Source organism: Oratosquilla oratoria, chromosome 2 (genome assembly GCF_046742065.1).
Source record: "Oratosquilla oratoria isolate Oo_2021 chromosome 2, ASM4674206v1, whole genome shotgun sequence".
In the NCBI taxonomy this organism is placed as follows: Eukaryota; Metazoa; Arthropoda; class Malacostraca; order Stomatopoda; family Squillidae; genus Oratosquilla; species Oratosquilla oratoria.
Window position 1 is genome coordinate 38432608 of NC_134778.1, and position 26181 is coordinate 38458788.

Genomic DNA, 26181 nt, shown 5'->3' on the forward strand with positions numbered 1-26181 from the left:
TTAGTAATCCCCAGTATATTATTATATTATTACCTGTGACTCAGTCTATATTCCTTACATTTGTTGATAATGGAAATAACCCCCTGCTAATTGGGATTTTTGAGTAATCACTAATATATTATCATATTATTTAATTTATTGGCCATGACTCAGTTTATATTTCTTTCATTTATTGATAATGCCATTTACACTGGTTATTGGCTTGAATTACTTGTAAAACGGTTGTATACTGGAGCAAAAAACCTAAATATAATCTAAAAAAAAAATTAAACATTGAAATATATAGTCTTCCTTTATATTTATTCGTTCTCTCTCTCTTTAAGGTAACCAATCGCATTCAACGCATCGCGTGACGTCATTGCTGTTTATTTGAAAAGTAGAGGAAGGGTATCTGCGTGTGTTACTCAGTATTTTAGTGTTTGTTATAAAGTTTGCGCAGAAATATGGATGCAGATCAGGAAAATAGGTTAGTGTTGTACCTTATAAGATCTATATAGTTCTATATAAAGGATAATAGAACTTCCGTGAGAATTAAAAAATTGTATTGTAATACCGCCCACTTTCAAAAATACTTTACAAGCGGGCCTCTTTGATCTTTCTCTTGTTTTTGTTGTCTTTATACAGTTCACTCTTTTTCATATGTCTTATACATTGCTCACAGTTTTAGTTTGATCATTCTGATTTGAATTATTCAAACGTCCTATATCGGCTGGGAGCATCATAATCATTGCATTGGGCTTATTTCAAACATTTTATACATATCTGATTCATTTCTACTTTGAAATTTCTTACTTGGTCTTAGATATTAGACATTTACTATTTAGTCCAGTTCAAATTGATTTAGTATCTCCTAGTTTTCCTGGTCTTATAATAAAAATGAGGGAGCTTGTTGTTTATGATTCTCGTGTTCAGGAATTATTCTGTCATTCAATATTAACTCCTTGTTATTGAATATTGGTCATATATACAGCACTATTTTATATCATTGTTACTGTATGATTGTAGTCTTCATAATTATAATATGTGGTAACCTAAATTGTAGTTTGGTACTCTGGTCAGGTTTTGGTTCTGTTCCAGTATTGTGCAAACACATGTTTCTCTTTCTTTTTTGCTAATGAAAGATCCATTTTTTTAAGGAATAATGTTACATTAGTGATTAGATGATTAAGTTAAGTTGGATTATGTTAGTAGCTATCAGACAATGTAAGTTTCATGTTACATATCATGTATGATTCTTGAATCTTACCCAGGAACCTGTAATTGCAGCTGTATCTCAGATTAATTTTTAGGCAGGAATCCAAATCATAATGGGATTTGCCCTTATCTTTTCAAAACTTGTAAAGATCAGTTGTCTTACCCATTATTAATGATTATATTCCAGTCTTCATACTTAACATGTGATCTACCAGCTTAATGGAAGAGGTCTGGTTGTGTCAATTTTTAAGAAAGGCTCTAGGGTAGACTCAGTTAAATATAGACCTGTTTTGTTAATATCAGTTTGTTAAAGATCATAGAAGAAACTCGTGGTGAAGTTGGTTAATGATTTCTAAGAGATCAGTGATCTGTTTTTGCAGAACAATTTTACTCCAGCTGGGGCGTTCTGTGGCGGTCTCACTAATTGCCGAACAAAACAACAAAACCTTAACAAGGACGGGTTTTGCTCAAATGCACACTTCTATATATATATATATATGATTGCATTATTTGAACTATTTTCTTTAAAATGTGTGATTTCCATGTAATATGATCAAAGAGAAGTTACGTTTTTATCCTCTACAAAATTACCGACCCCAGCTACGATTCGTCCAGCCCGCCGTCTATGATCACTGGTGGTATGGATCAAACTACACCCTTTTAAGTTTCTTACTGTTGTGTTAAATTAAATGAAAATCACACATTTGAAAGAAAAGAGTTTAAATAATTCAAATATATGCAGTCTATTACTCTAATAACACAACAGTAAGAAACTTTAAAGAGTGTAGTTTGATCCATACCACCAGTGATCATAGACGGTGGGCTGGACGAATCGTAGCTGGGGTCGGTAAAATTGCAGAGGATAAAAACGTAAGTTCTCTTTGATCATATTACATGGAAATCACACATTTTAAAGAAAATAGTTCAAATAATGCAACCATATATATATAGAAGTGTGCATTTGAGCAAAACCCGTCCTTGTTTGGGTTTTGTTGTTTTGTTCGGCTTTTTTTGGTTTTGTTCGGTTTGTTCGGCAATTAGTGAGACCCTTCTGTGGAGAATCAATTAGAATTGACCGAAAATTATATAACCTTGGCATTAGGTAGTGGTAAAGCTGTTGATCTGATTTTGACTTATTTAAGGCACTTTGATGTAGTCAGTCAGTCATTATCATGCTTGCCAAATTACTTTCTGCTGCCCTCCCTGAAGTCTCTTATTTGACAAATCTGATTTGGTACTGAATTAGTGGCTGGCCATCAGTGTTTAGTATATCCTGCTACTGCTGACTTATCAGGCAGTGTTGTCTGAAAATTCTCTCTCTCTCTCTCTCTCTCTCCTCTCTAATCTTCTGCAATCTGTCTATTCTGTCAGTTTAATGACTATTGCCTTAATTGAGTTCACTTTTGTTGCAGAGATGTTGCAAAGGCTTCTCGGAAGAGCAGGCGGAAATCATCGGTGAGTTGGAACTATTATATTCCATGTATGATATATATACAGGGTGTTTGGGATAAACTTGACACTTTTTTGGAAAAGAAAGGAAAACGTCATATCTTGGCCAAAAATTGATGCATTCTCAAAATTCAAAATGCATCTCTTAGAGGATCTTTTTGTGCCAAATACAGCTCACTCAAATAAGCCACCCTGAGCCTTCACCACGGCCTCCAGGTGGGACCTGAACTTGCAGCATGCAGCCTTCACAGTGTCCTTTGAGAGACTTCTGAACACCAGTTTGATCCTGGCAATCAGCTCATCCTTGGTGTTGCAGGCAGTTGTTGTTGTTGTCGTTCCCTAGACTGTCTGTCCGAGCAGTCCCGTCTCCCCAAGGAATGCCACAGCTGAAACTGGGTTTTCCCACAAATCCTTTATACAGTGTATGTTGTGTTGTTTGCATGCATGATTGTGCATAATGCAGTCTTCCATTATGTGTTGTATGGTATGGGGTGAAGTGTTACATCCTGGGCAGCTGTTCACAATGCGGTCATCCAGCCTCTTCTGGTAGCTTAGAAGTGCTGGGTGGTGGCTGCACCGCAGTGGCCAGGTGGACTCTGTCCTTTAGTGGGAGAGAGGATTCAGAAGGGTGGATATCAGGGGGTCTGGCATGCAGCAGTGTGTTGTCTTTCAGTGTGTTAATGGAGCGGTGTGAGTGATATGATTATGAATATGTTTCCGGAGGCTGGTTTTTGGTGGTTGTGGAGGAAGAGAAGAGAGTATCTGTGTGTGATACAGGTCTTTGGGTGTTGTTTTAATGTTTCTTTGTGTGTGTGGGTGTTCTGCTATGTAGTGTAGCAGGTGTGATGTGTTTGTGGTGGCTGCGGCAAGTGTTTGTGTGCCTCTCATGTCGAGGTGGTCCTTGACTTTGAGGACTTTTGTTTCATGGTGTAAATGGTCTGTAGGTGTTGTATTTGTGCAGCCTGTAATTGTTTTTAGGGCTTTGTTTTGTATGATTTGAAGGGTGTTGTGGTGCGTCTCACTGAGATTAGGAGCCCATGCAGGACTCGCATAATTCATCACTGAGCGTATGCATTGTTTGTATATTGTTGTGTTAGTTTCTTTGTTTTGTCCAAATGTTGTTCCAGTGATTGACTTAAGTGCGTTAAGTCTAGGTGTGCATTTGTTTTTTATGTTTGTGATGTGTTGTTTGAAAGACATGGATGTATCGTATGTTACACCAAGAATTTTCGGTGTGTTTGTGTGTGGTATTAATGTTGTTGATGTAGAGATGAGGTATGTATTTGTGTTCTTTTGTCCAGTTGGTGAGAAGTGTTGCTGTAGATTTGGTTGGAGCTATTTTGAGTCTGTGATGAACCATGTGTTGAGTGTATCAAGGTATGGCTGGATTATTTCTGCAGCTTTGTCTGTGTTACGATGTGTGCATGTGATTGTTATGTCGTCTGCATGAGAAGAGATTTGTATTTCTGAGGTGTCTGGTGTGGGTAAGTCATGCATGTATAGATTGAAGAGCGTGGGGGATAGAACAGAGCCCTGTGGTACTCCATTCTTAATGTTTCTGATGTGCGATGATTGGCCATTATATAACACATAAGCATTCCTACCTGCCAGATAATTGGCCAGCCATCTTTTGGTGTTATTGTGCATGTCTGTGTTATATATTTTATTTGTTAGGTTGTGGCGGGGGATAGCATCAAAAGCTTTACTAATGTCAAATGTTATAAGAAGTGTTCTGTGGTGGGGCCTATCTGAATTGATGCCATCTAAAATTCTTTGTGTGAGGTTTATCAGAAGAGTGTTTGTGGAGTGTAGTGGCCTAAAACCGTGTTGTGAGTCAGCAAGGGGAATATGTGGTGTGACAAGTTGAAGTATTAGGCGTTCAATGACTTTAGAGGGGGTGCAGAGAAGTGTGATTGGGCAGTGCGATGTTGGGATTGTTGGGTCTTTGTTCGGTTTTGGAATGGTGATTATTTTACCATGCTTCCAGATGTCGGGTATAGTGTTGTGTGAATAGCTGTAGTTTGCAATGTTTGTGAGTGCATGTATACCTTGTGGTCCAATGTGTTTTAGGTGGATGTTACTTATGTTATCAGGGCCACAGGCAGATGAGTGCTTGAGATTATGTATTATGTGTTTTGTCTGACTGTCTATGAAGGGTATATAGTCTGAGTCTGTGGGAAAGTCTTTCTTACGTCGAATAGTGCGTCGGTCATCAGGGTGAGAAGTGAGATGGCTTGTCTGTGCAAAATGATTTATAAGTGTGTTTGCTTGTTGTCTGTTTGAGGGTAGATTGTCTGTTGTTGTGATTATTGCTGCGTGAGAGCGTGTTGTGTTACTGTTGGATAGTGTAATGCTGTTGAGTGTTTTGTACAATTTGCTGGTGTTTGTTTTGTGATCAAGTGTATTGATAAAGTTTTGCCAATTTTGTGTTTTTTGTTTGTGTATTTTATCGGCAATCACAGTGTTTAGTGTTTGTATTTGGTCTGCTATGTTTTGAGGGATAGGTGTGGGGGTATTGTGTTTAAGCGTGTCTCGTTGTCTGATGAGGCCTTGGATTTCTGGTGTGAAGTTGGGGTTGTGTGATTTTTTGTTGCCTCTAGGGATGTCTCTCTTGTCTGCATTTTGTATGATTGTATTAAAAGTGTGCACAGCATTGTTTATGTTTGTAATTGGTGTACTGTTAAGTGTTTCAAAATGTTGTTCTGTCTTCAATAAAAGCTTCCCAGTTAGCTCTCTTGTAATTGGTGTATGTGTGTCTGGCCAACTGGGGTGCATCTTGTTTTGGTGGTGATGATGATTGGAAGGTGGTCAGAACCAAGGGTTCCGACCACTCTCCATGATGTTGTTGGGGTTAGGCAGGGGGAGCAAAAGGTGATATCAGGAGAGGTGGGAGTGTAGAGGGCTTGGTGTGGGATATGTATGATTATGTGTGTTGATGATAGTCAATGAGTCAAACTGAGTCTGTATATCAAGCCCTCTGTCTGTGTCAGGGTTGTTGACATACCAGGCAGACGACTTGGCATTGAAGTCACCACCCATGATCAGGTTGGGGATTGAGGCTAGTTGGCTAAATTGAGGCCTGAAGGTGTTTGGAACTGTGGGGGATGATTGGGGAGGGGATGCGGATTCGAATGGATTGGATTTCTGTAGTGTTATCTGTGGTAGGGAGGAGAATTTTGGTTGTGGCACTTGTGTCCACAAAACAGATGGAGTGGTGGATCAGGGTGATGAGTCCACCGCCATTGCCGTCGAGCCGGTGTTGTCTGATGGTGGTGTAATTATGAAATGATGGTGTTTTGTGTGAGTGTCTTAGTTTTGTTTCTTGTATAATTGCAATGTGTATGTTGTGTTGTTTAAGAAAGTGTTCGAGTTTATTTTTTCGTGTTAATACCGTCAATGTTGTGTTGTAATATGTTGTTGATGTGTGTTGTGTATGTGTTGTATGTTGCCGTTTGGGGTTGAGGTTGGGATGTTAATGGGGAAGGTATAGGATCTGGGTTAGAAGGGGGAAAGGAAGGGGAATACTGATTGGGATAAGGGCAAAGGGAAATTGGGAGTGGGTAAGGGTGCTGGCTGTGGTTGGGGAGGTGGGAGTGGGGTTACTGGAGGGCAGGTAGACCATGTCCAAGTGTTTGTGTATTGGTTTGTGTCAGCAAGTGTTGTACAAGTGAGGTGGGTCCAGTTTTTGCACATATTGCATTGAACTGAGCCCTTTGTCTGTCTGCTCGAAGTAATGAGTTTAGAGCATGTTGGGCATGTGTATTTTGTGGTGGGCCCAGGATTGCTCTCTACATCTCCGGCTAAAAGTAGAAGAGGGGTGATCGCCGGAAAATCACCCCTCGGTGCAGAAAAAGCGTAACGTTGGGGCCCAAACAGCGGCAACCAGCCCTGGCCACCGGCTCTATGCAGGTGGCACCGATCCCCAAGAGGAGTTGCAGGCAGTAGGATTGGTATCTTTATCAACTGCGCCCCACACATGGGGTTGCAATCAGGCGAGTCAGTGGACCAGATGTTGGGACTGTTGAAGTTGTTGAAGTTCTTAGGCAGCCACTTCTGAGTTTTCCCGGAGGTGTGACACAGAGCTGAGTCCTGCTGCTACACGTATGGTCTTCCTGCAGCCACCCTCCCCACCCAGCGCTTGACAATAGTGGACAGCAACTAATATAGCCATCTGAAGTGAGTCTGAGTCCCTCTTCAAAGATGTAGGGTGGCATGACATGGCCTTTGCTGGAAACACACCCAAAGACCATAGTTTGAGGGACTTGATATTCATGAAGCATGATTTTGTGCAGACTGTAGGCTAACCACTTGTTGTTCTGTGCATTGTGCAACTGGTCCTGGCAGAAGTTCTTCTCATCTGAGAAGAAACAGGGCATCCCTGGCTCAACTGGATGTTTGATCTTGTTGAGGAGTTTCTTGGCTTTCATAACGGGGTTCTCTTGGGGCTTGGCAGTGAATAGTTGGCCCTTGCACCTCTTGTATGAGGAGTAGTGAAGATCCACGTTCAGTGCTTTCTACATAGTCACCACTCCAATACGCATCTCTCTCGCTGAGGTCCACTTTGCCTTGCCTGGATCTTGCCCCCCTCTTTTTTATATATATATATATTCCAGTTTCTCAATGAATTTCATTGTGCAGGCAGTCAAAAAGCCTGCTATGATCCTTCCTGCTACCCACTTCTTCCACGTTTCCATCACAATTCTCCAGCTCACATCTCATGGTATTCAAGGAGCACTGAGCTGCAGCTAAGATTTCCAAATTTTTTAATCCAGCACAAATCATTATGATGCAGGTCATTCTCTTCCAATATTCTAGTGCTTTCCAGTCATCCATGCTCTCTAGCTCTCACACCCACCAATAGTACACAGACTCGGCTATCTGTTGCACTTAAATGCTATTAACTCCTTCAAATGGTTTTGAATTGACAGAAGATAAAAGAATATATAATTTATTCCAAACACCCTGTATTAATATTGTGAATTTCTAATTTTGGTTACAGTGGTTCCAACTTGCAATGTGATTATTGTTTAAGCTTTTAATTACAGGATTCTAGGACTAATAGCATAATGTTTTGATGTCAGAAGTATGGTAAGGATATTTTTTGGGCATTTATGGTTTTAGAGAAAGCTTAGACAGGGTCAACAGGAAGGCATTGTGGGAGGTGTTGCAAATATATGGGATAGGGAGAAAGTTGTTAAGGGCAGTCAGAAGCTTTTTTGTTAGTAGTATGTGATTATGTTGGAAATGGTGAAAGTGAGTGCTTTGAGGTGAAAATGAGAGGCTCGTGCAATGTCAACATGGTTGTTCAATGTTTACATGGTTGGGGTAGTATGGTAGGTAAGTGGACAAGATGCAGGGATGACCTGTCATCCAGGAGGTGCCAAGATAAGAGGGGAGTGGAGTATGTAGGGGATGAAGTGGGTGGGAGTGATTTTCTATGCCTTTTTCTTTTGGCTACCTCCCATGTAAGGGGTAAAAAGCCTTTGGTATATATATGTATGTATGTACATAATATTTTCAAAACATATGTTATGGGGGCATTCTACATGAAGTGTACACATGTTGGCAAGATCTCAACACTAGGTCATGGGTTTTGATGTTTTTTTTGCATGCATGTTAGGTCTGGTAAGATAATATCAAATACCCATTTTTATGGCTCTGGGTCACCCATGACCATTTTTATGGCCAGGTCAATTTTGGGTGAAACTGATTGACCCTAAACCTTTGAGAGGTCATAACTTTGGCCAGAATTGACCAATCTGAACGATTTTGATACCAAAATGTTTAGGGAAAAAATCTTTCAAATGGGTGGAAGAATGATATTCCTGGGACAATTTTTGCCATGATGACTCATTTTTTAACTCTGACCCTGGCCAAAGTGCAACTTTGATCTGCCCAAAAAGAAATCTAAAGTTAGCTCTAATTTATCTTTCATAACCCCAGGAAAAATAAAAATGGGATCACCATGGCTTTTGAATCCATGGGCATTTATGTACCACCAGGTGGTGGGTGGTATTTTCAGTCATGTCACTCCTCTGGGGGCGTTTATGACATCAGTGTTCATAAAGTGATTTTGAGAATGTTTGATTTATCTTGACACAGTCATCATATTTCAGTCTTTCCAAACAAGACCTCTCCCCTTTCCTAGTCTGCCTTTCCTTTTTCAGTCTTACATTAGATGTTATTTAATACAAAACATTAGACAAAAGATTATTTAGGACAAAAACTTAAACAAAAACTTTTAGACAAAACATTGTTTAATACATACATAGGTACTCATTTGAGCAGAGCCATCACTTTGTTGCATCAGACTCCTTCTCGCTAATCGTGTAGGTTCTTCCTGTTGCAATTTTTTGTTCTACTGACACCAAAATGTCAGATGTCCATAAAACAAAAATCTTCCATTTCAAGGAAGCAAAAACTGGGAGAGGGTCCATGTGGGTGAAGAAATTTCACATTCACTTCTTGTGACTGGAAAAGCTTCAGAAATGCAAGCAAGCCACCAATGTCATCATAAATCATAGTGACATAGCCTGCAAGTTTTCCATTGAACACTAGACATGAAATATTTTTTGTTACTGATTCTAATCTAAAGGTGTCACAGAGACTAAATGGGCAAACTTGGAGAGCCTCCTTTGATGTTGGAATTAACGAATGACATTTTTGTATGCCTGGAATAGTTTTGGTCGGAGGTCTGGTTTTCAAAAGTTCTTCCTCCTGTTCATATGCCTCTTGAGTTCCATATCCAAACTTCATATACCCAAGAGTCACCGAATACAAACAAATCTCTTGGTGATACAATCTGCTTGTCATAGGGTCTTCTCAAGCTCTCTTTGGTTGCCTCCCTATTGATGGTGCCACCTATGCAGTCTGATGGGCCTTTCCCATGGCTAGTGGCAAAAAAATGACACTGCTTCTATGCCATATTCTTCTTTATGCCAGCAAAGATTCTGGAAAGATTTATAGTTTTTATACTGCGCAGCACATCCCCCTGAAAAGTAGTTAATTTTCTTTACTGTTTTGAATACTGATTTCAGATACTCTATCAGCATTTGCTGAAATAGATGCATTGACACATTATCATGGATGTTACACTCTGAAATTATGGTGTATGAGTCATGACAGAGTTTTCCATCTTTCATGTGATAAAACACTCAAGGATGTTTTGCTGCCTGTGCACAATTCCAGTGATATCCCTGAGCTGCATCTTGTATCACAAATGAAAAGTTCTCAGAAAAGTCACCAATTACTCCAAATTCACCATCTGCAATATTGTTTTTCAGTTTCCAAGTACTATGCTTGTGATTTTGCAACAAAATCATGTTGCACCAAACTTTCGGCACAATCACAATATCTATCCATGAAATCATGAAGGGATAATACCATGGTTACCAGCTCAGATCTATCAGTTGATGTCCACTGTTTGAATTCAATAAGATCAACATTCTCCTGTTCATAAAATCCAAATAGTTTTGCTTTTAGGTGATCCACAGGTGGATAGTACTCTCACAGTCTCATGTAGCATGCTGGACTGGCTGGATTGACAGGCAACTAGGTGATGGTAAGAAGGTAGATCAATGGTATCAGACATCTTGGAGCCAACCATCATCAATTTTACATTTTTATGTATTGTACATACACATAATGAGATCCCATTTTTATTTTTTCTGTAGCTATGGAGAAGAAATAGAGCTAACTTCAGAAAAAAATGGGCGGATTAAAGTTGCACTTTAGCCAGGGTCAGAGTTAAAAAAAAATGTCATCATGGCAAAAATTGTCCCAGGAATGAGCATTTTTCTACCAAAATCGTCCATATTGGTCAATTCTGGCCAAAGTTATGACCTCTCAAAGGTTTATGGTCACTCAGTTTGACCCAAAATTGACCTGCCCATACATATGACCTGATAGGCCTCATACTCGGTATGTAAACTTTATTCTTCATATCCAACAAATGATGTCAGTTTCATGTGATTCTGTGACTAAGGTATCAGGAGGGTGTGAACACTTCACATACAATGCTCCTATGGCACTAGACAGCAGGGTAGGTTTACCACTACCACACCATATTCCTAGCCACCTCATTCCCTACAGTTGTGATGCTATGTGAAAATGAAATAAAGCAATGATTATTTGGTAGTGGTATCTCATATAGCACATATGCTGCATGGCCCTATGCAACCACCAGAACAATGAGTAATAGGTGAATTACTGAATTGGCATCGGCAAAATATTGCTCATGCCGATGCAGAATCCCTTTCTGAAAATAAGTGCCAATTCACAAAAAAAGTACCGATTCTTGCTGATGCTGTTTAATTGGCACACCACTAACATACATACATGTACTGTTGTAAGATACAGGTGTATTGATACTGGACCAGGTGACATAGGGAGAAACTGACACTTGGTTTGGCTTATGCACTTTATTCTGGTGGATACTTGTGCATCGGCCTAAGGACTGACATGGCGTGGTTCCCATGTGGGGGACCGACCGCAAAGGCCTAACAATGCACTACATTACAGAGGTCAGAATAACTGAATGGTCCAAAAGGATACTATCTGAATCTGAATGGCCTGCGCACTCAGGGCAGGCAGTATATATACCCAGGGCCGATCTGACACCTTGACCAGATATGACCTAATTGGGGTGACCCATCCTAGCCTCTGAGCATTGAGTCAGGTCAGACTGCTGCACAGCTCTATCATGCATCAATTTGCACCTACAAGCATACTTGTGGGGTACATGTACACCACACTGGCTTCACTCTCATACTGTACATATCAGTGATACAGGAACCAATAATTGGGTACCTGCATGTGGTGGTCCTGCAAGATGGACAGCAAAGCTGCCCATTTACAAAACCTGTCAATCCCCTCATCTCCATCAGGAGAGTGTATGCCATCTCCCTTAAAAAGGAAAAAAGACTTTTTGGTACATGTACCTAAGATAGTAGTAGAATTACAAGGATATGTTGTTATTAAAGTATAAAATGGAAAACCTTTGAAATTTAAAAGTAGTAAAGAATTAATTTCCAAAATATGAGTCTTTAAAGTTTTACTGTGTTATTCTTTTATTATTCTACAGTGTTTACAATTATGTCATATTTTCAGATATTGAAAGATTCGCCTGGGCGTCCACCTTTGGCGAAAGTTGAAGTAAATGCCCCAGCAAAAAGATTTAACAAGAGGGTTTCTTTTGCTGATACCCATACTATCAAGTAAGAATTTTTAGTTTGAAATTCAATGAGTATTTACTTAGCTGTAAGGAGAATAGTTGAAAAACTAGATAAAGTAATTATCATCTTGAGGGGTTCCTGTGTTGTTTAAGAGTAATGTGGTGGATGCAGCCTATATGTTAATTAATTTACTACATACATATACCAAGGCTTTTTCCCCCTTACAAGGGGGGTAGCCAAAAAGAAAAAGGCATAAAATCATTCCCACCCATTCCATCCCTGAATACACTCCACACCCCTCCACCCTCCTTCTTATCTTAGCACCTCCTGAATGACGGGTCATCCCTGCACCTTGTCCACTGCCCTGGGTCAGAAGCAGTGTCGCCAGACACAGCACATCCACAGCAAGGCCGCTTCATTAAATCGGCGACCCCCCCTCTCCGTCCCCCCATTGCATAAAATGAGAGGACGGGGAGAAATCCCTTCGGGCTGCGTCAAATTTTACTCACACATACTACCTCACCCCCCATCCACCTGCCCATTCCACCTCATGCTATCACAACATTATCCATATACAACCATAATTAATTTACTAAAACAAGAATACTGATCACTTCCACTATTTAGCCTCTCTCATACCTTCCTGAAACTTCTTCCTTATCACCTTTTTGACTTGACTCTCCAGTACAATATGGTCATCAAGGATAGGGTCCCTGGGTATTAATAATAAAATACAAGTATTCAGTTTTGGTGATGAGATTTTTAGAATTATTACATACTAGAAAGAGAGATCTTGTGACAGATGTGGAAACTATGCTCCTCACCTACAGGTTGAGGTGAGGGTACTGATGGACTTTGCAGGAATGTCTTGGTAACTTCCTCTTTGATGACTTTATGCATCTTGGTACTGCCTGGCTTGGCACAACATACATAGTGTGGAAGAATTTACTTGCCTCTCATAAGTAAAAAATTCATGAATTATAATGAAAGCTTGAACAAGAAAATATACAGACATGGCTCTGAAAACATTTCATCTACTTAAGGGAAAATGAGACCTTGACAAATGGGAGAATTAAGTTCTCAGTACTATAAAAGCAAGTGAGGCTTGGATAAAATAAACTGATATAAGATCAATTAAATTTGGATGGTTGGGAAGCTTTGTTATCTTGTCAACAGAAGGATACATTTGTACACACCACAATTACCATGTGGCATGGAATGTGTGTCATGTCATCCACGAGGAACCTGACACAACTTTGGCAGTGTGACCCTGCTTGACCTGACCTAACCTCATCCAGTGCAGTTATGTAATTATGCACCATGGGTTACCCATGCAGTATATATATCAGCTCCTGCCACATGTAAAATCAGTTTACTCATACCTTACAATAAAGGAAACGAACTTGCCAAGACCTCTTTCTCTTCTCACAGTAGCACTGCAACACTGGTTACCATTGGGAGCGACAATTGACCCATCTACCACTGCCACCCCCAACATCACGCTGCCTGCTACCAACACTGTCTCCCTGAAGCTACCACCCTTCTCCGTGGTTGACACTCCCTTCTGGTTTTGCTGGGCGGAGATCCAGTTCCACCTGTGGAATATCAGCACATCCCAAACAAAGGCAGACTATGTTCTTGAGGCGATCCCTGAGGATGTGTTCCTACTTGTCTCCCAATGCCTCGATCAACACAACAGCGTTATCAAGTATAATGCTCTGAAACAGTACCTGCTCCAGGAATTCACACTGTCAACAGCCTCCACAGCTGCAAAAATCTTCCAATTCTCCCAACAGCCACTGGGGTACATGAAACCAAGTACAGCATACCTCAAGATGATGTCTATCGCCTGTCTCCCACCCACAGCCAACAGAACTAGCAGGAACATCGATATGCTTCGTCAGTTGTGGCTCATGATCCTCTCTGTGCCCATCCACCCTTGGTAACACCAAGGACATGACCACCAATGAAGTTTCATGGAAGGCAGACCATCTCACTGCTGCCGTAAGGAGTCAGGGCGTCTGTGCTGCTGACAATGTCATGGACAAAATCACCACAATGGCAAAAGCAACTATGCTGGACCACCGCCCCTCTACACCTGTGCTACTACCACATAAGATTCTGTGCCTTTGCCAAGAAATGCCAACCAGGATATACCTGGACAAAAAAAATTCCTAAAGGGGCCACCATCTATCACAGTGGCCTCTACAGGTGCAATGGGCCTCTACAACAACAACAAAGCCTCTAAATGTTGTTTCCTTGTCGACACTCACATTTGCAGGTCCATATTTCCTGCGTCCGTTGCAGAACGCCGGGTCCCTAAGGACATTGGCGTTAGACTTCTCACCGCTAATGGCGCTACCATAACCACCTATGGGTGGAAGCGCCTGCACCTCACCTTTGGGAGTCGCCACTACTCCTGGAACTTCATCTTGGCAGACATCAAGACTCTCCTCCTTGGTGCTGACTTCCTCACTCATTACAGGTTATTGGTTGATATCACCAACAACCGCCTAGTCTGTGCAACCTCATCCGTCTTGACGCCCCTGTTAATTGTGCCACAGCCAACCACAGTCACCGTCATCAACACTAGAATGCCCCTACTCCCACCTGCTCACAGAATTCCCCAATGTCTTCAAGCCTGAGCTGCGACAGACACTTTAGACACCAATTAAACATGGCGTGTACCACTACATCAAGACATGTGGGCCAGTGGTATTTGCCAAATACTGCTGCTTACTGTGCAAGAAACTCACCATCGTCAAGAAAACCTTCCAAGAGATGGAGAGACTAGGCCTCTGCCAAAAGGCCTCCAACCCTTGGTCCTGGAGACTACCACCGGGTGAACATTATGACAGAACCTGACCACTACCCACCCCCAAACATTGCCAACATCACCACATACCTGAAAGGCGCCGAGACCTTTTTCGATACTGGACCTCCTGAAGGGCTACTACCAAGTTCCAGTACATACAGACAACATCCTGAAGACTGCCATCACCATCCCCTTTGGGACATACACCTTTAATTACTCCTGCTTCGGCTTGCAAAACTCTGGTGTGATATTCCAGCACCTAATGGATGGCATCCTTGGTGACCTCAACTTCTGCGTCTGCTACATTGACAATATTCTGGTCTTCTCCAACTCTCCTGACCAGCATCTCCAACACCTACAGACCATCCTTGAGCGTCTCCAGGACAGTGGACCTGTCTGTTTTGACAAATGCAGCTTCAGGAAAAAGTCCGTCCCATTTTTGGGACACCTCATCTCTCCTGATAGCATCTGTCCCCTGCACCTGCAGGATAAAGTCACCACAGTCAACAAATTTTCCAAACCCACTACCATCAAAGCCCTACAAGAATTTATTAGGATGGTCAACTTCTACCACTGTTTCCTCCCTAACATCACTCAAATGCTGCACCCACTCTATAACACCCTTCAAAGAAAACCAAAGGGCCTCCTGTGGAATGCCTTCGTCAATGCCAAAAAAGCCCTTGCCCATGTTGCCACCCTCTCCTTCCCTGCACCAGGTGCCCAGCTACAACTGTCAACAGATGCCAGCAATGTCGCCATAGGGGGTGTGCTCGAACAAATCCTCCGTGGCACACCTACGCCCCTAGGTTTCTTCAGCAGGAAACTCCAAGACCGAGCTCAACTACAGCACTTTCAACAGAGCTCCTCACCATCCACCACTTTTGCCATTTCCTCGAAGGCTCCTCATTTATTATCAGCACTGACCATCAACTTTTGGTGCACGTCTTCACGAAACAACAGGACACTTGGTCTGCTGGACAGCGCCGCCACCTCTCCGCCATTGCCAAATTCAATTGCACCATCAGGCATGTCCCCAATACAAAGAACCCCATCACAGATGCCCCCCTCCTGAATAGCCATTGATGCAGTTCAACTTGGCCTTGACCACAAAGCAAGAGAGCAGTAGGAGGATCCTGAAACACTTGCCTACAGGACATCCATCACATCCCTTTAGTGGCAAGACGTTCCTTTCCACAACAACAACGCCATCCTCTGCGACATTAGTACCGGCCGCCCATGACTCCTCATCCTAGCTGCCTTCCAATGTCAAGTGTTCAATTTCATACATGGCCTGTCTCACCCTTCAGGGCATGTCACTGCAAAGCTCCTAAGGCAGAAATTCATCTGGCACAGCATCTCCAAGGATGCAAAAAATTGGGCCAGATCCTGCATTGCCTGTCAGCAAAGCAGAATTCATCATCATACTGAATCAGGCATTGGATCATTTCATCAGCCCTGACAACGCTTTGCACTTATTCATGTCAGTGTCGTCAGCCCCCCCCCCCCCCCAAGTTGTTGTTTGCTGACAACACTGCACTTGTAGCAGGATCAGAAGAGGGATTGAGGAAGTTAGTGACAGAGTTTGGGAAGGTGTGCGAAAGAAAGAAGTTGAAGATAAATGTGGGTAAAAGTAAAGTGATGAGATGTACAAGGGAAGAAAGTGGCAGCAGGCTGGAAGTGAGTATTAAGGGAGACTGGAGGAAGTGGATAGTTTTAGATACTTGGGTGTGAATGTGGCAGGAAAAGGAGAAGTAGGGGTGGAGGTAGAATGTAGATTGAGAGAAGCAAGTAAATGCCTTGGGGGTTTAAAAACGTAATGAGAAATATAGATTTGGGAATATATTCTAAGAAGAGATTGTATGAAGGAGTGATTGTGCCAACAGCACTATGGGGCAGAAACATGGAACATGAGAGAGGATGAGAAAAGGAATTTGAATGTGTTTGAGATGAAATGCCTGAGAAGTATGATAGGGGTTACTAGGCTAGATAGAGTGAGAAATGAGGAGGTGAGGAAGAGAACAGGGGTGGAAAGGGAGTTGGGAGATAGGGTTGATGAAAGAGTATTAGGGTGGTTTGGACACATGGAAAGAATGAGTGAAGAAAGATTAGTAAAAGTGGTGTGGAAGGCAGAGGTGGAAGTAGTGAACATGAGGGGGCGACCTAGGATGAGATGGATGGATGAAGTAAAAGGGACATTGGGAAAGAGGGGAATGTCTGTTGAAGAAGGACGGGAGAGGACAGAAGATAAGGGTGAATGGAGAATGGTTGTGTATGGATGATGCTGTGATAAATGAGGGGGAGTGGGTGGGAGATGGGTGAGGGAGTATGTACTGTATGAGAAATAAATTGACGCTGCCTGAAGGGATTTCTCCACCATCTTCTCCTTTTCTGCATGAGGGGACAGAGAGAGGGGGGGTCACAGAATTAATGAAGCAGTCTTGCAGTGGATGTGCTGTGTCTTGTGACACTGCTTCTGACCTAGGGCAGTGGACAAGATGTAGGGATGACCCATCATCCAGGAGGAGCCAAGGTAAAAGGGAGGGTAGAGGGGAGTGGATTATGTAGGGGATGGAATGGGTGGGAGTGGTTTCTATGCCTTTGTCTTTTGGCTACCCCCCATGTAAGGGGAAAAAAAGCCTTGGGTATATGTATGTACATTTCAACAACACTAATTAAATCTCATTTACCTCCTATATAGTTTCACCTGTTTTGCATGTTATTGTCCCCAAAGACAGAAGTATACGAACTGGTTATTTCCAATGGAACACTAATACTAATTGTCACATTTCTTTATTTCAGAGAATTTCTTGCTTTGGTAGGTGCAAATACAGAATGGAACAGTTCTTATGAAACTCCAGCCAATGTGGTGGATTCTGCTAGCACAATGGATCTTACTAACCAGTCATTCAGGTAAACCTTGTTTTGAGGTGTATATCTTTGTTTTCTTTTTGTGAGATGGATAGCACAGTGGTCTAAAATGGTTGATTAACCACAGAAATTGAAAAGCATAAGCATATTAGTTGTAAAGAAGAACTGGGAAAGCATACAAGAGGTACAGAATGATAATGATAAACAGCCAGTCAATCTGTTGCCTCAGGTTTGTTTTGGAGGAAACCCATGGCACCAAGGTAACAGGCTACAGCCACCAGTTGGTCCCATAAGTCATGCAGCGAAGAAAACTTGTGTTTTTTAGGGCTTGTTAGTGTGGGACAGTGTAGGATGAAGTGTTCATTATCATCTGTGTGGTGGTTACAACTTGTGTAATTTGAATCTGTGGCCAGGTGTATTCTTTGATGGTATTATCTTAGAAGCAAATGCCCTGAACACAAGTGTGATTCTTATTTTTCTTAAGACGGATTCCCATGTGAAACTGATTTTCTCTCTCTCTCTCTCTCTCTCTCTTTTCTTCTTCTTTTTCCCTCCTCCTCCTCCTCCAAGTGTTGTGTTTAGTAGGCTTGTATTGAGGAGCTTATCTAGTGATATGTGTATGATTGTGTGTCTATGTGGGTGTATTGTATGGTACTGGTAGGTTTTATGCACACAACTATGTACCTATCATTTTCATTTTGTATTCTATGGGGAAGATTTTAGTTTCTGTGTTCAAGCATCCTGTTGAAGCATAAGCACTGGGATATTGACTGCATGTTATTGTTCAGTATTAATTACACAGTAGTAGCAATATCCTGTCTAGGGTATTGGTTGCATGTTATTGTGGGGTTAAAAGCTGCTCACTAGCATGTAGCTGATATTTTAGGGTCTATATGGGGTGCCCCTACAGACCAGAGCCACACATAATTTTTTCGGTGGTAGTGGAAATCTCTATTCATAGAGATGTGATGATACTTTATTATACTGCGACTGTCCCTGCACTCTTGATACTGTCCTGTACCACTTCCCTGAATATTCATTTTCTGTTTTTGCCTAACCTTGTGGTGGGGGAGAAGAATAATGCCACCAAGTCTTCCCACTTGCCATAAAAGTTGACAAAAATGGGATGGGGATAGGACTAGCCATCCTTCTCTCTGTAGCCCCAAAGGGAACATTAAAAAAAAAAAAAAGCAAAGACATAGAGGATCTAGGAGTTTTCCAGCCAGAACTCTAAGGTTTGGGTTTTTGTGCATGGATGTTGTACAGATGAGAGTAAAAGGGAAGAGATAGGCATTATGTGAGAAGAAAGATGGATGTGTTGGCATTGAGTGAAACTAAGTTGAAAGAGGAGGAGTGAGTTTGAGTTTGGGAGTGTAGTTGGGAGGGTGTCAGGAGAGAAGGGGTGGCTATACTAGTAAGTGAAGAAATAGGTAAACATGTGGAGTGGAAGGAGGTTTCTTCAAAGTTAAAGTGGATGAAGGTGAAATTGGGAAGGGAGATGTGGGTTTTTGTAAGTGCATATGGGTCTGGTAGTGAGAAGAGTGTAAAGAAAAGGGAGGCTTTTTGGATATATTTAAATGAGTGTATAGAGGGTTTAGGGAGAAAATGTCCATATAGTGGTATTGGGAGACCTTAATGCTAGGGTAGGAAATTAACCAATAGACAGAGTGGTTGTGAAGTATGGAGTTCCAGGAGAAAATCATTGTGGGGAGTTGATGGTGATGTGTCCAGAAAGAGAGCTGATGATAGCAAATGCAGTGTTGAGGAAGAAAGTCAGTCAAGCATAAGTACACATGGGAGAGGGTGGTGCATGCAAGGGCGGTAGATATAGTGTTAATGGACTATATAGTGGTAACCAGGAGAATAGTAGGAAGAGTTTTGAATGTACATGTTCTAAGGGGAGAGAGTGGGGGAATATCAGATAATTTTTTGGTGGAAGGTAAGATGAGAGTGGTGGGTAGATGGAGAAAGAGGAAAAGGAAAGAAGGTAGGGAGGTGCATAGATGAGAAAGAAAAAGAGCAGGAGGACAAGAAGCCAAGGAGTGGGGGGGGAGTGAAAGATAGAGTAGAACTAGGAGTGGAGAAGGAATGGGGATGTTTCAAAGAAGGAGTCACAAGGTGTGCAAAGATGGTGTGTGGAATAAGGAGGACGGAAGGAATGATAAAGCAAGCAGATGTGAAATGGGGTAAAAGTATGACAAAAAAAATAAAGTAATAAAAAGATGTTTTGGAAAGAAATTAAGAGAGGAAGAGGAGGCAAATCAAGTAGAGAAGAAAAGGTAAAAGGTGCAGATGGAGAAATGATAATGGAAGAGATGGCAGTAATGGGAGGATGGGCAGAATATTTTACAGAGTTGCTAAATGTGAAAGAGGATAGGGAGAGAAAAGTAGTTGTGGGAATTGCTAAGAAAATTACAATAATGAGGAAAATGGAGGAGAAACAAGGAAAGATGAGGTGAAGACAGTTATTAAGACAATGATGTGTCATGCAGAATGTCAAAAAGAGGGAAGTACATTGATGGTGGACTGGCTGGTGAGGTTGTTTAATGTTTGTCTAAAAGAGGGTAGAGTGCTGGAGGACTGTAGGAGTGCCTGTATAGTTCCACTTTCCAAAGAAAAAGGGGACAAGCATGAGTGTAGTAGTTTTAGAGAGATCAGTTTGTTGAGTGTAGTTGGGAAGGCTTTTGGGACTGTTTTGATTGAGAGGATTAGGAGAGGAATGGAGGGAGTATTTGGTGAGGAACAGTGTGGGTTCAGAAATGGAGAGAGTGAGTGGTTTGAGGTAAAGGTAAGACTTCAGCAGGGATGTGTTATGCCACCTTGGCTGTTCGATTTATATATGGATAGGGGTGGTGGAGAGGTAAATGCAAGACTAATGGGCCGGGAATTGGAGGTGGTTAAAGAAAATGGGATGTAAGCCAGTTGTTGTTTACTGATGACACTGCACTTGTAGCAGGATCAGAGGAGATTTAAGGAAGTTAGTGACAGAGTTTGGGAAGGTGTGTGAAAGAAGTTGAAGATAAATGTGGGTAAAAGTAAGGTAATGAGATCTGCAAGGGGAGAGGATGGCAGCAAATTGGAAGTGGGTATTAAGGGAGAGAGACTGGAGGAAGTGGATAGCTTTAGAGACTTGGGTGTGAATGTGGCAGGAAAGGGAGGAGGGGGGTTGGAGGTGGAATGTAGATTGAGAGAAGCAAGTAAATGCCTTGGGGGATTGAAAAGTAATGAGAAATAGACATTTGGGAATGAATGTTAAGAGGAGATCGTATGAAGTATGAAGGAGAGTGTGAGGGAATATCAGGTCATTTTCTGGTGGAAGGTAAATTGAGAGTGGAGAATAGGTGGAGAAAGAGGAAAAGGGCAGAAGGTAGGGAGGTACTTGGAGTGAACTGCTCAAAAGAGAAAGAAAAGGAGAAGGAGTATAAGAAGAAGCTGAGAGAGGAGTGGGAGGGAGTGAAGGATAGAGTAGAACTAGGAGTGGAGGAGGAATGGGGATGGTTCAAGGAGGGAGTCATAAGGTGTGCAAAGATGGTGTGTGGAACAAGGAGGGCAGGAGGAAATAGAAGGAAGGGTAGTGAGTGGTAGGATGAGGAAGCAAAGAAGGGTGTAGAAGAGAAGAAGTAGGCTTTCATAGATTGGCTACAAATTAGGATGAGGGAATTGTATGAGAGGTACAAAGTAAAGAGAAGGGAAGTTAAGCATAAGATAAAGGAAGCAAAGAGGAGAGATGTGAAATGGGGTAGGAGTATGACAGAAATTTTTGAAAGTAATAAAAAGATGTTTTGGAAAGAAATTAAAAGAGGAAGAGGTGGTGAATCAAGTAGAGAAGAAAAGGTAAAAGGTGCAGATGGAGAGATGATAATGGAAGAGAAGGCAGTGAGAGGAAGGTGGGCAGAGTATTTATGGGAGCTGCTAAATGTGAAATAGGATAGGGAGGGAAAGGTGGTTGCAGTGGGAAGCACTAAGAAAATGAGAGTGATGAGTGAGGAAAATGGAGGAGAAATAAGGAAAGATGAAGTGAAAGCAGCTGTTAAGATGATGAGAGCAGATAAGGCACCTGGGTTGGATGGATGCAATGCAGAATGTCTGAAGAAAGGAGGTACAGTTATGTTGGACTGGCTGGTGAGGGTAGAGTGCCGGAGGACTGCAGGAGTGCCTACATTGTTCCGCTTTACAAGGGAAAGGGGGACAAGTGTGAGTGTAGTAGTTTCAGAGGGATCAGCTTGTTGAGTGTAGTTGGGAAGGCTTTTGGAAGGGTCTTAATTGAGAGGATTAGGAGAGGAACAGATGGAATAATTGGTGAGGAATAGTGTGGTTTTAGCAGGGCTGTGGAGTCGGAGTCAGAAGCAATTACGGTCACTGGAGTCGGAGTCGGAAGCAATTACAGGAGTCCCTCAAATAACGCGGGGGTTAGGTTCCTGAAATTACCGCGTATGCTGACTTTCCATATTAAATACCGAGAACCGTATGTATGTGTGTGTGTGTGCGCACGTGTATATGATGTATGTATGTGTTTGTGTGTGTATGTGGCGTATATACATATGTGTATGTATGTGACGTATGTGTGTGTGTGTGTGCATGCGTGCGTGTATGTGTCTGTGTTCACATGTACAAGTAAGCATGCACGTGCGTGTGTCCGTGTTCGCATTTGTGTGGACACACACGTGCATTCACAACATACACTGGTTGTCTAACACGTGTCTACGTGTGCATGTCTACATGTGTGTAAGCGTGTATATGTCTGTTTTTGATCTCCCAAACCACCACCGCCAGTAACAACAAGAACCTCATAAGAGAAATTAAGACACATTAAGCGCAGTCATTATCAGACTTATTATTTGTGTTCCAAATGAAAGAAACATTACACTTCAACAGGTTAGGGCGGTAAAATTTCATGATAGCACGGCGCAGGTGGTGGAAGCGACAAGCTAAATATTGTTGGCTACCCCCCTACCACCCCTCTCCTCCCCTCCCTCCCTCCTGCATCAGTACCCGGAGGTTGACACATAACCACAGGCAGCCACCCACGGCTATCCCCTCGCCCCACACCCTTGTTTGAGCAGTTCCCAGTGTACATAATGACCACGTTATATGAGGATCGACTGTATATGGTAAAATAGAAAGCAGTCACCACAAATGTTTGTGATGTTGCCGCGTGTGTGCGTATGCGTGCCCGACTCGGTGCGAATTTGAAAACAGTTCTCTACATTTGAGATGGTTTTGAAATAAAATCCGCGTATGATTGAATCCGTGTTATTCGAATCCATGTTATTTGAGGGACTCCTGTACAGTGTCACTGGAGTCGCAGTCAGTAAAAATATACCGACTCCAGTTAAATTTACACTTTATAATGCCTTCATTTAGTCTGTAGAGTTATGCAGTGCACACTCCTTATAAGTAGATTATATGAAAAAAGATCATTTTATAAAATGTAATAAATCTCATCGTCTTATCTTCGTGGTCATTCCACTAAACCCCCAAAATGTCCTTGTGCAATGCTGGCTTTCAAATTTATACATAGAGTGATAAACATCCAAAGTATTACTTGAATAAATTAGATAAACACCTCCATTTTACACCTTCTGTTGACACACAGTCACGGGAGCTGTAACATTCCTGTCAAGTTCCATATGCGTCGTTTCCATCACTCCATCAGTTTGTTGGTTTCTCCCACTGCTGTGTTGCCAAACAGTAGGATAATTATGATTTCAACTATAGATTAACGCAATAATACTATCTCTTCTCTCCTTTCCCCTTCTTTGTCCCCTCTATACTTTTTAACATTGAATTATTGAAATAAGGATATTTAAAGTTGAAAAAAAGTTTCACGTTTCAAACACGTTCAGCTGTATCTTGTACTCGTATTGATAAGATCGATTCCAGAACCAGAGTAATGTCCATCGCAATAATCACATACCAGTACCAGTATGTAGTTAAATCAAGAGGTACATTATAGAATCTTTATTTTACTGAATTTTATTCAGTATCCTTTCAAAAAATCTACTTTAGTAATAAAATATTAATGAAGAGGTCAAACCTAGGAAAGCCACACTATAACATATATCTTTATTCTTTGATATAAACCAGTTACATACATACATACATATACCAAGGCTTTTTCCCCCTTACAAGGGAGGTAGCCAAAAAGGAAAAGGCATAAAATCATTCCCACCCATTCCATCCCTGAATACACTCCACACCCCTCCACCCTCCCTCTACCCTCTTATCTTAGCACCTCCTGGATGACGGGTCATCCCTACACCTTGTCCACTGCCCTGGGTCAGAAGCAGTGTCGCAAGACACAGCACATCCACAGCAAGGCCACTTCATTAAATCAGCGACCCCCCCCTCTCCATCCCCCCCATGCATAATAGGAGAAGACGTGGAGAAATCCCTTTGGGCTGCATCAAATTTTGCTCACACATACTACCTCACCCCCCATCCCCCCGCCCATTCCACCTCATGCATCACAACATCATCCATATACAACCATTCTCCATTCACCCCTATCTTCTGTCCTCTCCCATCCTTCCTCAACAGACATTCCCCTCTTCCCCAAAGCCCCCTTCACCCCATCCATCCACCTCATCCTAGGACATCCCCTCATGTTCACTTCCTCCACATCTGCCTTCCATACCTCTTTTACTAGTCTTTCTTCACTCATTCTTTCCATGTGTCCAAACTATCCTGATACTCTTTCATCAACCCTGTCTCCCAACTCCCTTTCCACCCCCGTTCTCCTCCTCACCTCCTCATTTCTCACTCTATCTAGCCTAGTAACCCCCATCATACTTCTCAGAGACCTCATCCGTTATAATGATATAAGTCTACTCAAGATTGGAGTGTGTGTTGTATAGGCTTTATAAAATATGTAGGCCATAATCGGTTAATTACATGAAGAGGAGTCGGTGTCGGTAGTACCAAAAATAGAGCAGTTGGAGTCGGTGGTGCCAAAAATAGAGGAGTCTGAGTCGGTGGTGCCAAAAATAGAGGAGTCTGAGGTTTTGTGTTCCGACTCCACAGCCCTGGGTTTTAGGGCAGGTAGGGGTTGTGTAGATATGATTTTTGTGGCAATACATGTGAGAAAGCTATAGGAAAAGGTAAGGATGTTTTTTGGGCTTTTATACATACTTATACCAAGGCTTTCTCCCCCTTACAAGGGAGGTAGCCAAAAAGGAAAAAGCATAAAATCATTCCCACCCATTCCATCCCTCCGAATACACTCCACACCCCTCCACCCTCCCTCTTATCTTAGCACCTCCTGGATGACAGGTCATCCCTACACCTTGTCCACTGCCCTGGGTCAGAGGCAGTGTTGCAAGACACAGCACATCCACAGCAAGGCCACTTCATTAAATCGGCGACCCCCCCCCTCTCCGTCCCCCCATGCATAAAAGGAGAAGACGGGGAGAAATCCCTTTAGGCTGCATCAAATTTTGGTCACGCATACTACCTCACCCCCCATCCACCTGCCCATTCCACCTCATGCATCACAACATCATCCATATACAACCATTCTCCATTCACCCCTATCTTCTGTCCTCTCCCATCCTTCCTCAACAGACATTCCCCTCTTCCCCAAAGCCCCCTTCACCCCATTAGAATAGTTGTAAATGGATGATGTTGTGATAGCATGAGGTGGAATGGGCAGGTGGATGGGGGTTGAGGTAGTATGTGAGCAAAATTTGATGCAGCCCGAAGGGATTTCTCCCCGTCCTCTCATTTTATGCAATGGGGGGACGGAGAGGGGGGGTCGCCGATTTAATGAAGCGGCCTTGCTGTGGATGTGCTGTGTCTTGCAACACTGCTTCTGACCCAGGGCAGTGGACAAGGTGCAGGGATGACCCGTCATTCAGGAGGTTCTAAGATAAGAGGGAGGGTGGAGTGTATTCAGGGATGGAATGGGTGGGAATGATTTTATGCCTTTTTCTTTTTGGCTACCCCCCTTGTAAGGGGGAAAAAGACTTGGTATGTGTATGTACGACTACAATGAATATAATCAAGATGCCGACGTCGGCATCATCGAGTACCCACTTGCTCCTCATGTCGCCTACGTAGGCGTCACCGTATGGAAGTGGTTAAATAAGCTCACCAGCCAGTCCACCATCACTGTACCTCCTTTTTTTTTAGACATTCTGCATGGCATCCATCCAGACCAGGTGCCCTACCTGCTTTCATCATCTTAACCTCTTCACTCCGGGGCACATCGCACGTCTGGCAGCATTAGCTGCCCGACGTGCGATGTTGCGTCATAATAATCGCATTATAAAAAATAAAGTCAGTGCTCAATCGTTCGTTCTCTTTCACCCGTGAATTTTGATAACCATAGAAAATATGATGAAGCCACTTTGGAGAGAATGGAGGTTACATTGATACGACTACAATAAATATAATCAAGACGCCGATGTCGGCATCATCGCATACCCACTTGCTCCTCATGACGCCTACTTAGGCGTCACCGTATGGAAGTGGTTAACAACTGCCCCCACTTCATCCTTCCTTATTTCTCCTCCATTTTCCTCATTCATCACGGTCATTTTCTTAGCATTTCCCACTGCAGCTATCTTTCCCGCCCTATCCTCCTTCACATTTAGCAACTCCCTAAAATATTCTGCCCATCTTCCCCTTACTGTCTTCTCTTCCATTATCATCTCTCCATCTGCACCTTTTACCTTTTCTTCT

At 42.4% G+C, this 26181-nt stretch overlaps 1 protein-coding gene across 1 annotated transcript in view; it reads left to right on the forward strand.

Annotated features, from left to right (window-relative positions):
• The first annotated feature begins 330 nt into the window (after positions 1-330).
• LOC143038503 (uncharacterized) overlaps positions 331-26181 on the forward strand; it is a 64155-nt gene continuing 38304 nt past the window's right edge. The window contains exons 1-4 of the mRNA XM_076207759.1: positions 331-466; positions 2607-2649; positions 11752-11858; positions 17431-17541. Coding sequence (XP_076063874.1) covers positions 444-466; positions 2607-2649; positions 11752-11858; positions 17431-17541 — 284 coding nt within the window. The 5' untranslated portion in view covers positions 331-443. The remainder of the gene's footprint in view (positions 467-2606; positions 2650-11751; positions 11859-17430; positions 17542-26181) is intronic.